Below are 13651 nucleotides of genomic sequence, written 5' to 3'. Positions count from 1 at the left end.
TCCCATAAGTTGTGCTTGGTATATATAAACAGAATGCCCAAATAACTATTTTTACAAAAAAAAGGGTATTTTAATCCAAAACATTATGGTGAAGGTAGCTTATTTAAGGCTTCAACCCCCACATGAATGGTCTCTTTAGTAGGTATTTTGGCATAAATGTATTTGGGGTTAAGGTATCAACTTAAAAATGGTCATGCAACACTCCATTATGTCACCATTGCATCTACAATCCTATTTAGTTAAAAATAAATAAAAATGCAAGAAGGCTAACTAGATGGACATTACATTGCTTTATTTCCCCTTAAAATAAAAGGTATAAACATTTTAAAAGTATAAATTGATTAGTAAATTTTATTGCCATGACATCACATGGGTTCTCAAATACATTATTGTTTGAATAAGTTAAAAGAAAATACAATCCTCAAACATGCATATTCATGTAACTCGATGCATTGTGTTGTATTGTAATGGCCTATGTTTCCACTGTAATGGGCCATTACAAAAATTTTCTATGTGCATTTGTGTATGTTGAAGTTTAGAGTTTAGACGTCGACGTGGTGGTTGATATGACAGTGCTAGATCTTAATAAACACAACAAAATCATTACCAAACATCCCCCTATTGATCTGAATACTTTAAATTTTTCTTTTTTCTTCTTTCAAATTGATGCATTAGATAGTTGAATCTCAATAGACATGGTAATAAAGGCATTGTATCACATTTTGTTGCTTCAATACTTGATATCTTTAACTAAACTAGTCAAACTAAAACCAACCCAATTGCAAAAATCTCTACCTATAAAGATTGTAATATACCGGCATCGTCATTATTATCATTCATACATTATCCCATGTATTTGGTATTAATTACATGGATCCTAATTCACCATTTCATTATGTCACATCAATTGTTAAGTTATTGGCGATTAAATCATTATTGTTACATCCACCAACATATTTTTGAATATAGCCTTAACTCATGTGGAATATGAATGGTATTCTATGCATTTAATCGAATTATCTTAATATATTATCCATCATTATATCACATATTTGAACAACATTTATCACCCTTAAATGACTTTATTGTTCTAATCCCATAAATTCTAATTATTTTGCGTGATGATAGATTATAGTTTGCCCCCTCCCCAAAACACACACAAAAAAAAAAAAAAAGTTTTGTTAAAACTAATAGTTATAAGGAAGCCAAGGATAAAGCCATACAATCTTTTGTTTATTTTTTTGTTATTTTTTTATATATTTCATATCTCCATATCTATCTCTTGTCTCTTTCTATCCCTTTCTTAATTTTTATATTTTTCTCATGTAGGCTTTTGGGGAAACAAGTTTATTTAGTTAGTTGTCCATTTTTATAATTGAATAAATTTAAAAATTCCATTTTTATTGGTTTATTCACTTGATTTTGGATCTCACCCATGTAGAGAAAGTTTCAATTATAAGAAATTTCTATTTATTTATTTGAAATTTTAGTTGTATTTATTAGCTTGTTGTTAGATTACTTCATTTCCTCCTATTACAGGATTTCGATAATGCAATAATCAATAATTGTTGAAATATCTATGTTAGGTATTGTATCGGACTATTCAGATACAAATATGCATTGATACAGACTAAAACAAATATGAATACACAAAAAAATGAAAATTAGTTCTAACTTGTTAACGGGCCATGCTTTGTATATGTATCAACAAAATACATCCAGGCCCGAGCCCAAGGTTGGCTTGATCATCGGGCCTAGGTCTTGAGTCCAAGCCCAACCCTCATATAAAGCCTAAATCTTGGACTCGAGCCTGAGACCGACCAACAATTTGGAAACAAAAATATTTAAATTATATTAAAAACCCTCCAAACTCAAAAAGAATAAAAAAAACTCACTATTACTTGAAAAATAGAACAGAAACAAAGGAAAAAATATTGTATCTATATTTTTTATTATTTATTATATCATTAAGTTAGGCTCGGACTCGGGCTAAGACTTTTTTAAGAAAGCCTAAACCGATTCATAAAAGATCGGGCAACCCAAGCTCACGAGCTTAAAATTGCGTTCAAACTCAAATTAGAACGGGTCGACCGAGGTACCCGGTGCATGAACATGAATACATGATGGGGCCTTGCCCGCCTGGGGCTTCAATAACTCGGGTTGGTTTTGGGTTTTCCTAACCCCACGCGATCCTGCCCGACTTGCACAGTTGCACCCCATTCCGACTCGTTCAAATGATTACAGATTTCGCATTATATACATCCTCACCAAATGAGGGCCCTATCAGACGAAGCGAAATCTCGTCGCATTATAAAATGGTAGTAAAAATTCATTACATCATGATCACATGTATGATAGATATTTGCTCTGATTCTCTCTCTCCTCGCTGGCTTAGGTATTCACTGTTCACCCTGCTTAGGTTTTGGGCTGGCTTGCATCAGCACTGGTGTTATCCTCTTCATCCTCAATACCATTATCAACAGACTCACATGCCACAGACCGAGCAAAAGCAAACCCTGATTGGTCTCTGAGCTCTTGGAGGGTCCGTCCTCACTTACAAGCAAAACTTGACGAAAAACCCAGTACCATGGCGTCGACCTCTACCAACTTATGGGTGTTGCTGGGCTTGGGGTTAGCAGGAATCATTCTCATGACCAGAAGATTGAAGAAGGTCGTCAAAGAAGATTTCGGTGCATTCATTGAGAGGCTGCAGCTTTTGCCACCTCCTCAGCCTGCTCCTCCCAAAGCTCCGCATCCCTTGACGGGCCTCACTTTTGCCGTCCCAGATGTGTACGTTATTGATTACGTCGCTTTGTCCCTATTGTTTCTTTATCAATGTTATCGTCGAATAAAACTTCCGACTTATGTAGAGGTCAATTGCGCAAAGTATATGTTTGGGAGGGAAGACGCATCCTTATCCCGTTAAATCACCACGAATTAGATAGAGAAAATTTAAACGAAAGATAAGATTAATCAACTTTAGGAGTTATTCTATTGTTCATTTTTGCAGCTAAAGGATTGCTGAAGATGGTGCTGTTCACATGATTTTTCACGTTTGCATCTTTATTCTCTCTATATATTTTTTTTCAATTATGGGTTTTAAGCCGTGATGGCAATGATCTCATGTGTTTGTGGTCATGGTGATTGTCTTAACTTGCGGAATTGGGTAATCGTTAATATGTTCGTTGTTTTAAACTGCTTTTGTTTTTCTTTTATTTCAGTTTATTAATTTTTTGTTTTTCTTTTTGTTAAATGTTTTAGTTGGTTGGTTGATTGATTGAAGGATGCCCTGTTACTTTATGTTAATTTTTTTTGCCTGATTACCATGAGGCGTGAAGGGTGGTGGCAATTGAGGGTGTGAGTGAATTTATATGACTGGCATGCATTGACTGAGATTTTATGTGCAATTAGCAAAAGAAAAAAAATTATACTGTCTGATTGGTGCGCTGAAGTCTAATCTTGATTATAGCCATTGCTGATCTATTACATTCTGTATGGTCGGAGTTGAGTAGCTGTTGCTTTGCCATTTTGAGTTGTTGATCTCTTACATTTTGTATAATCAATTTGAGTATCTATTGCCTGGTCAATTTTATTTTGGTGGTCTTGTCACCTCTTTACATTTTCCTATTTCCTAGATAAAAAAGATTCTTTTGGAAAGTATTGATTATGGAATATAGATTAAATAACTCCTTCTGGGTACTAGCTTTATACTCTCCATGTTCCAAGTGGGGAGATGACATGTTTAGATGGTTAGGTGGTAAGACTAGAAAGGACATAATCAATAATAAATAAAGTAAAGATGGTTTAAGTTTATGCATAGGATACTGCTTACTAACTAGTAAGAAGGTACCTTGTATAATTTAAGGGTTCTAATGGAGGTAGCCAGGTAGAGGGAAGTCAAAAAGGATGTGGGATGAAGTACTAAAAAAGATCTGAGAACTCATTATTCAAATAGCAGAGGATGGCTTTTGGCATAGTGGAATATCAAAACAGGATTCATGTAGCTATTTCCAAATGCTCTGATGGGTTAACTTCTATTATCCAAAAGGAGGTACTTGCAGGAACCTATATATCAGAATGAAAGAAAAAAGAAAGCTGTCTACCTTGTACTTTTATGCCAAATAAAAGTTGGTTTCTGTTGTGCACATTTTGATTTGGTAAAAATAATGAATGTTTTTGTTATTTTAATGATTATTATATCTGATATAAATGACTAGAGTCTATATAGCTTTGTTTTTTGTTTTTTTTTTTTTTTTACACCTATGATCACAGAAATATTTCTATTTTCTCATCAATGTCAAATTTTGATTGTTTTGTGATAACCAGATTTGATATCGATGGATGTGTAACTGGGTTTGGCAATCCAGACTGGGTGAAGACCCATGAGGCTGCAACTCGGACATCTCCTGTGGTTTCATCTCTTGTAGAAGGGGGAGCTACTTGTGTTGGGAAAACAGTTGTGGATGATATGGCATATGGGTTAGGACTTGATTTATTTATTTATTTATACCCCTAGTAGCTATAACTTGATAAATATGTGAAGTGGCGACAAAAAGATCTCATGGCAATATATCTTTTGCATCCTAAAGGGAATCAAATCCCGTAAAACCCAATTTATATGATCCTGTAAACCAGTCAACGTTGTTAATGCTTTTTCTTTCTTCATAACTAAATTTTCATTTTCTTAACATGCACTACAAACTCATTGTTATTATTATGATTTATTTATTCATTTATTATTCCTTTGTTCTTTTATGTTAGATACCATTGTTTTACCTTTACAAAAAAAAAACCATTGTTTTACACTTTGGCGAGGATTCATTCTTAATTACATTTTGAGCTCCCTCCCCAAAGAAAAAACCAGATCTTACTTCAGGATAAGTTTTTTTTTTATCAATAACTTCAGGATAATATTCATTGCTTGCAAAGAACTTACCTCTGTTTATCTTTTTTTTTTTTTTTTTTTTTTTCCGGTGTTCTATTGTAGTTTTCTTCCAATGATATCACTTATCTCAGAAACTTAACAAGCACTAATGGAGAAAATAAAGGTTACGATGCTCCAACTAGTACATATATTTGGTTTAGTAGTGTTGCTGGATCTCTCCCTATTTATCACAATTGGGGAAAACTTCAATTGTTATGAAGATATAACCTGTTTATCTGTATTTTTTTTGATAAATACTTGTTTATCTGTCTTTTCTCCCTACTTATCACAATTGGGGCAAACTTCAATTGTTATGAAGATATAACTTGTTTATCTGTCTTTTTTTTTTGATAAATACTTGTTTATCTGTCTTTTCCCCTATGCCCTACGTTATTTTTGTTCTGATTTACATACTTTTTTTTCTCTGGTACATTACCAGTATTAGCGGAGAAAACAAACATTATGATACACCCAACAATCCTGCAGCTCCAGCACGGGTGCCAGGAGGGGCTTCCAGCGGATCTGCTGCTGTGGTCTCTGGTAAACTAGTTGACTTCTCTTTGGGTGAGTTCCTAACATTTCTTTCTTTTAAACTCCGCTATGGTTTTACTGTATGAATTAGTGAATTAATAGTGTTTACTGTAAAATGAGGCCAAATTAATGAGATATAGATGCCATTGTAAAATCTTTGTGCCCTACCATCTATTCTATTATAGTTCTTTTACACCCAGTACAATATTCTATTTTTGACACCATTGTTCAGGAATTACATGTACATGGTATTTTTTAGTTTTCTATACTTCGCCTTGAAAAGACTTAGGTTCTCTATAAAACCTGTCATTGCCTTTAGGTGATAGAATTTGTTTTCATGTTTACTTGCTTTACCTTACCAGGAAACTAGTTTCTGAATCATATTGCATCATGCATTATTCTGATTGTGACATACCCATTGCCTGGAATACAAGAGCGACACTTGGGGTAGCCAGAAGTGTGAAGAAGGCATTGATTCTGATCTCTAATGTATCGAAGTTAATAGCTTTGCAGATTATAATATGGAAGGTAGTTTAGGTCTCAATAGAGGCCAAGAGTATTACATTAAGATCACTAGTTTGGTCTCATTCAACTTGCTTACAAATGAAACATCACCATTTCCATTTATCAAAAAAAGCACCATTTCTTTACCAGTTCAAACTTATTAAGAAGGTTAATTAAACAATGTTAGAGTGACAGCATACAGTTAAAAAAAATAAAATTAGAGTGACAATATGGGCCTTAGCTGCCTCATGGAACACCAAGGCACAAAGGTGGAGATGGATTCTGCTTTTCATCTCTGATTTTTCTAAAATGTTCAATTGTATTTTTTCTCACCAGTGGAAATTATGTAAAATGTTTGAACATTCAGAATTAGAAGATATTTGATGTGAGTCTGAGTGGGTACCGAATACCAAAGGGTCTAAACACTCTGGTCTTGGGCATGAGTACAGTTATAAGTTTTCCAACTTGCTAATATATTGTTTTATTTTACTTAATTTCAAACAGACATGTCATAGGTCATCTTCTCACTTTTTTTCCTTGTATTTTTCAAGAGGGGGCTTGTTGCTTAAGCCATTCTTGAACTTAATAATTTTGTTATTTTTTTTTCATGTCAATATTTTTACATGCTGAATGGTTTATTGTGATAATTTTGTTTCTGAAATTGATGAAATTTGTCTTAGAACTCGTAAATGAAAATAATCATTTCTGCTTTTCTCAGTAGGGGTAGTCAGAGAAGCTGATTTTGTTGTTTTTATTATTCTTTAATCTGGTTCTTCATGGATGATGGTCTATGTCAGGTATTGATACTACTGGAGGTGTTAGAGTACCTGCTGGGTTTTGTGGCATAATAGGTTTTCGACCCTCATATGGGGCCATTTCCCACATGGGTGTCACTCCTGTTTCACCAAGCCTTGATACTATTGGTACGTCTGGGAAAAGACTTCTTTTTAGTTCAATTTCAGTATGTTCACTTGCTAATATTAAGTATATGGGTACTTTGTGGCTGTTAAGTTTAACTTGTCAGACAGTATAAAGCTTATCTTAAGATCTGAGATAGAGCTGATGGATTAGTGATGATGAGTAAACTTATTTTCTATTGAAGGGCAATATGTAAACTTACTAACCTAGCCCCAATCCTGTAGTCAGCATGTTATGGTAGCAAATTATGTAAGAGCTATATGCTTGGATGTTTCTTGCACTTGGATAAATATGAAATGAGTTAGCTAGATGTAATAATGATTAGGGCAGAGAAGGAGATGGATCAGAAGAAAAATAGGAGAAGAACGATCAAACGAAAAAAGAAGAAGAAGAAGAGAAAAAAATAAATCTTTGTATTGTTTTCTCCAATTAAACAGCGATTATGAAATAAACTTTTCAATCATCTTTTAGTTCTATGTTTCTCCACTTAACATTAATGATGAAATAAAGTTTAGGCTCTTATATTTATCAGAAAAAAGTTTAGGTTCTTATGGTGGTACATTTAGTTATTTATTTGCTTATGGGTTTACATATGAAGTACCGAAATAGGCTGCATTATCTTAATTTGAACTTAAAAATGTATTGCCTCCTTATCTGTAGAACATTCCAATTATTACATCACTATTCTTTAGTTAACCCAAAATTCCACCAGGCCAAGGGCCGATCTATAATACCTTTTTTTTTCTGTTTTCTTTCTCTTTAAGTTTTTACTTGGCATTATAATGTTCTATTGTTCTTGTACTGGAATTATTTTGTTCCCCTGTTATTCCATATTGCATGGGATTTCCTCCTTTTTATCTGTTAACAAAAATTGTAAATTTTAATGCCTGGAGAAGGATATTCCACATCCCTCTGACTCTTTCTATCATCTGGTTTCTATATCCACTATACAGGATGGTTTGCTAAAGATCCTAGTGTTTTATGCCGAGTTGGTCATGTGCTGCTGCAACTTCCATATGCAGATCAATGGATGCCAAGGCAAGTTATAATAGCTGATGACTGTTTTCAACTACTAAAAATTCCTTCAAACCGGGTTGCTCAAGTGGTTATCAAATCTACCGAGAAGCTGTTTGGAAGTATGTTGTTATTATGCATTTGCATTTGTTTGCATAATTGTTTGTTTCTTTCTTATCTTCTTGTTGTGAAATAGCTGAGCCTTGTCTTTTATAAATTATTACTCCAGGACAGGTACTAAAGCATATGAACCTTGGGGACTATTTGGGTTCAAAAGTTCCAAGCTTGAATATGTTTCATGACAAGAACAAAACTGGTGAACTAAAAACGTCTTCCTTAAGATCACTTGCAAGTTCCATGCAGTTCCTTCAAAGGTCAGGTTATTCTTATATCGTGAACCTATTTGGAACATTTTGGGAATTGTTTATCCTTTTTTATACCTGGCACATATCTCTTAATGTATTTTCTTGCTTGGGATTACATTGTTGTGCTATTCTTGCTATTTGTGAATTAGAATTTCTGTTACAAGGTTCTAGGATCCTTGAAACTGAAGAAATTGGGCCACATGGAGTTATACAATGACTCTTGGGTGGTTGTTTTGATAACTGAGCTGATGTGATAAGACTAACAGGACTATTAGATTCTATGGCAATATTCTTACTTTTACCCGCTTATGTTTGAAGTTGTCTTGGTAAAAAGTCTTTGACATCACCATATATGGTTCAAGATTTTCTAGTAGCTAACAAAACATGGTATTGGGATTGGGAAGAAGGCCATTCCTTAAAATGTAGCTGGGATTGGGAGGTGTCTTCGGAGATTCAGGAGGAAAGGTGTTAGCTTTGTATTCAGGGCCTCTAGAAAATGGGGACGCACTGACTGCAGAGCTAATTGGACTCCTGCAGGGATTAAGATTTGCTAGGTACTTTGGGTTCCTTAATTTGGAAGTGGAAGGGGACTCTCAAGTGGTCATTGCTTGGACAAGATGTAGCTCCCAAGTCCCATGGATCCATGGGCATATTTTTAGGGAGATTGTGAGCATTGTAAAGGAGTTGAATGTTACTTTCAAATGGGTGAGAAGAACAGCAAATGGGATGGCAGATACTCTAGCTAAACAAGGGGCTAGGAGACCCCAATTGTTTTGGGCTGAACTGTAAACTGTAATTTGGAAAAGAACACTCTCACCCTGTGTTAGTGGAATTTTTTTTAGTATAATTTCTCACATAACATAATTCACCCAATTAAACTAATAATTGTTTTTTTTTTGTTATTTGGGTAAACCCCATTTGGGAAATCACGTAGATATTCCCTTAATTCCATCTCTGTTAGGGGCAGAGAAAACCTTTTGATTCTGATTCAGAAGTACCAATGAATAAAGACTAAACTAAGTATGAATTTTCTACAGAATTTTCCTTTGAAAATTCTGGTATATATTCTCTCTTTGTTTGAGAGAAAACCAGCATATAAAGAAACAAACATTGTATGCATAACAAGTAAATAGGTATCATAAAAAAACATGTTTCATTAATAACGCTACAAATGGCCTTTAAATTGTGGTTGTGTGCATTATCATGCTGTGAGGAACCATAATCAGCCAAGTTTCATGAACAAGGCTGTAGATGGTTTTTCCCCTCACACATAGGTTAGTAGGTTGTAAGGAACCATAATCAGCCAAGTTTCATGAACAAGGCTGTAGATGGTTGTCTCCTTACATGTATTTCAATATGAAACAAGGAAGAAAAGAAAAATAAAGGGAAGAAAGAAAGGAGTGAGAGGAATGGATAGAGTATGGTCTTCCATCTCATATGGGAAGCACAAGGAGTATCATATTGAAGAGGTGTAGGAAGGAAACTAGATTCTCTACCTTCTTCTTCCTTTTTCTTTTATTATCTCCACACCAATCTTCTTCTCTTTTCTCTTCCCACTTGTTTCTTAATGCTAGAAATCCTGCAGATAAATTAGTAATAGCCAACAAAAAGGCATTAGCCTCTTCTCCTTGTAGGAGAGGGGTTTATATAGAGGAGGGAGGTGGTTAAGTAACTCCCACTCCTCTCTTCTTAGAGTGCCAAGTGTCATCCCACTTAAAATGGGTTAAGGAGGGAAAAGAAAACTCTTCCTTCCTAAGGTGACAAGTGTCCCCCCACTTAAAGTGGTTAGAGGAGGGAAATAAATTCTCTCTCCCTTAGGGTGACATGTGTCCCCCCCACTTCAAGTGGTTAAAGGAGGGAAAATAACTCTCTCTCCCTTAGGATGACGTGTGCCCCCCCACTTCAAGTGGTTAAAGGAGGGAAAATAAATCCTTCTCCCTAGGGTGACATGTGCCCCCCTACTTCAAGTGGTTAAAGGAGGGAAAATAATTCCTTCTCCCTAGGGTGACATGTGTCCCCCCACTTCAAGTGGGAAAAGGAGGAAAAATAAATCCTCTTGTTAGAATAGGACAAGTGGCATCCCCTCATAAATAAGTGAGACACCTCACAACTAATTAATCAAAATGGATTTATTCTTTTAGGGCCTGCTGTTCCACTAAATGGATTTATAATGCTTATTGCATTATAAATAATCCCAAATAACTTGGGGCCTGTTGTTCACTAAATTAGACTGCAGGCCCCTTTCTTTATTAAAATGTTTCAGCCCACCAATAGGGAGACCGGATCTGCTCCTCACACGTACATCCTATCATGCATTGGGAATGTCTCCCTTAATTATTTGATGTTATTCATGGGAGATATTCCCAATGCATGGTGGATGTGCATGTGAGGCGCCCATTTGTGAGGAGCAGATCCCGTTACACCAATAGGACTGATTGGGCTTATAAGAAAGCCCTTTTCTCTTCTTTATTATTATTATTATTATTATTATTATTATTATTTAAGCTGTGACTATCTTAATAACGTACCCCCAGTCCAGCAAACTTAAGTACTCAACTCCTTGTTTTGATAAAAAAAAGAAGGCCATTCCTTAAAAAATATTTTTGTGTAGTTTTTGGTGCTTGTAACTTTATGCCTTCCTTTGTCTTCTTAAAACAAATTTTATTGTTTTCTTTTTAATCAGAAAAAAAGGGGAAGAAAAATATGCACATGCCATCTAGCATGTTTGGTATAGAACATTGGGCTGATATAAGTGTTTCAAAGGCGAAGGATATCAGATGAGGCACTTGCAGTTCCAAATTTGAGAGATAGAAGCCTAGAGTCACGAGGGTTAAGCCTTGTGACTCATCAGTGGTTGAAGTGGATGAATAAGATGGGAAACAGATCCAAACATTAAATAGGGTGGTAACTAATTGAAAAATTAGATAAGATGATCTATTTATATGGGAATAAATATGTTGAACGATGCAACTACAGAAAAATAAATTCTATGGTGCAGGAGAAGGCCTTAAAATACTTGCCTTATGTTCATTTTGATATTGAAGTGGATGATGTTGAACTGTCTGCTATATTGTCATTTGCTGATCTTTGTATCCAGGTGAATCTTGGATTCATTACCCTTGATAACTTCTTTATCTCCCTATGTGTTGTCTGAACCACCAAGAACTTGGCTTTTCTTGCACTGGTTGAATCAACTTCCACTAGAAGATTTGTAATGTTGAGCAATCTGCTAAGCTTCAAACCTTGTAGTAGCATCGTGACTTCTGTTTTGATAGAGTTTCCTTGGCCTATAAGACCAGAGTAGAAAACCAAAAATAGCACTTTTGTTATTTCTCAAGACTCCCCACACTCCTGATGGAAATGAATTGCCTAGGTTGCACCTATCAAAATTGAGTTTTACCCAATTTGAGGGTGGAAGACTCCACCTGCAAATTATTGGTTGAAATAAATCAGCAATCTGTCCGCATTTTTGTCTTTAAGTTTATTTTAAGGATACATAGATTATTGGATTATAAAAGAAGAGTACTCGTTGGTAGCCACCTCATCCACTCATCCTTTCCCAGTCAAGGAAGTTTGGTGCTCTCCCATTCCCCCTAAAATCAGTGCTTTCTGTTATGAAGTGTTTCATAGTTGTATTAGTACCTTTGATGTTCTTCAATGAAAAAAACCAAATTAGTGTTTATCCCCCAACTGGTGTGCCCTGTGTAAGTTGAACGGTGAGACTGCTCTTTTTCAAAAAAAAAAAAATGGTGAGACTGCTTTCCACTTAAGATCTTGTCTTTTTTGTTAGCTTTACTTGGAATTGGTTTGCTTCCCTTTTTGGTTGCAGGTGGTCTTCTCTTGAGAGATTGGATGGTTTGTTCAGCCCTAATGGTATTAGTGGCACTAAAAGGGGAGGTAGGATCCTGTGGAGATGTGCTAGAGTAGCACTAATTTGGACTGTTTGGGAGGAAAGAAATGCATGAATATTTGAAGGAAAAGAAAAAAGTAGGGAAGCCTTGGTTGAAACAATAATGTTGAGGATGACACATTGGGCAAAAATCTTGAAGATGTTTACAGATTTTAAGGTCGAAGACTTTTTAGGGTTTGGGGTGTTATTGCAGCCTCTTCGTCCAATTTGTTGAGGCATGGTCTCCCCCAATAGATGGCTGGAAGAAGCTGAACTTTGATGAGAGCTGTGTGGGTAATCCCGGTCCCTCAGGCATTGGGTGGGGGGCATTAGAGATGAAGATGGAAATATCATTGCTTTGTACTCTGGTCCTGTGGAGGAGGGTGATGTGGCAAGGTTAGAGTTTCTAGCTGCTGCATATGGGGTTGATAAGGCTAAAGAGTTGGGTATTAATAGACTGATCATTGAGGGAGATCCAAAAACTGTGATAAAATGGTTGCAGAAGGGGGAAGGGGTGACATGGCATTTGAGGAATGAATTCAGGAGATTTAAATTGCTGTCAAGGGACATGTCAATCTGTGTGAGATGGGTGAGGAGATCTGCCAACAGTTTGGCAGATAGCTTAGCTAAGCAAGGGGTTCAAAGAACATATATGTTTTGGGTTCATTTGTAATTCTGCTTTGGATCAGCTTAGTAAAGCTGGTTGTTTTCACAACCTCTTGTTGTATCCATAATTTTTTCTAATTAATGAAATCATTTTAAGGTTGCTGATAAAAAAAAATTATAAAAAAGAGTTCCATACAGTTGAAGCATTGATTGAAAATATTGCTGCTAAGGTGGCATATTGGGTCAAAACAATTGTTCTTTTTGAACTATTCTTGATGAAGTATATAACAAGGGGCTGGCAACAATTACTAAAAATAAACCAATCTCTGAGTTTGTTCTACCTTTCTTGATAACTCAGCTAGGGATAAACAAATTTGGATTCCTAACTCTGCGAATAAGTTTTCTTGTGGTTTCTTTTTTAACATGTTGGTTAGGGCAACTCCCCCATCTGGGTCCTTTCCTATGAAGGAAGTTTGGTGTGCACCTATATTTCTCCCAAAAGTTAGTGCTTTTTCGTTGGGGAGTTTTCCATGGAAGTATCAACACCTGTGAAGTGTTGTAAAAAAAGAGACCTAGTTGGCCTTTATCTCCTAACGGGTCCATCATGTGTAAATTGAATGTTGAGACTGCATACCACCTATTAATCTCCCGATCATTGGCTTGTTCTATTTGGAATTGGTTTCTTGCTCGTTTTGGTTGCATGTGGTTAGATGCTCAAAGGAAAAAGGTTAGAATGATGTGGAAGTGTACATGGGCTGCAATTGTATGGACATTGTGCAAATAAAGAAATGCAAGGATTTTTGAAGAAAAAGAAAGGAGTAGTCATCCAAATTTTAGATTCTTCTCGTGGACTTTGTGGTTCCCTCCCTGAATCTACAGATCACCTCTGTGGCTCTGTCT

The 13651-nt window shown here is 35.7% G+C and overlaps 1 protein-coding gene across 2 annotated transcripts in view; it reads left to right on the top strand.

Annotated features, from left to right (window-relative positions):
- Positions 1 to 2286: 2286 nt before the first annotated feature.
- LOC148855130 (translocon at the outer membrane of chloroplasts 64-like) overlaps positions 2287 to 13651 on the top strand; it is a 39748-nt gene continuing 28383 nt past the window's right edge. The window contains exons 1-6 of one of the 2 annotated variants that reach the window (XM_088984450.1): positions 2287 to 2790; positions 4327 to 4479; positions 5364 to 5488; positions 6757 to 6882; positions 7831 to 8013; positions 8121 to 8265. In XM_088984450.1, coding sequence (XP_088840576.1) covers positions 2588 to 2790; positions 4327 to 4479; positions 5364 to 5488; positions 6757 to 6882; positions 7831 to 8013; positions 8121 to 8265 — 935 coding nt within the window. In that variant the 5' untranslated portion in view covers positions 2287 to 2587. The remainder of the gene's footprint in view (positions 2791 to 4326; positions 4480 to 5363; positions 5489 to 6756; positions 6883 to 7830; positions 8014 to 8120; positions 8266 to 13651) is intronic. The other variant, XR_016112899.1, reaches the window with a different exon arrangement.

This window comes from Nelumbo lutea, chromosome 4, assembly GCF_056320005.1.
Source record: "Nelumbo lutea isolate HS-2025 chromosome 4, American lotus-T2T, whole genome shotgun sequence".
Lineage (NCBI taxonomy): Eukaryota > Viridiplantae > Streptophyta > Magnoliopsida > Proteales > Nelumbonaceae > Nelumbo > Nelumbo lutea.
The sequence above is the reverse complement of the archived record's forward strand: the minus strand, read 5'-3'. Positions and strand labels throughout refer to the sequence as shown.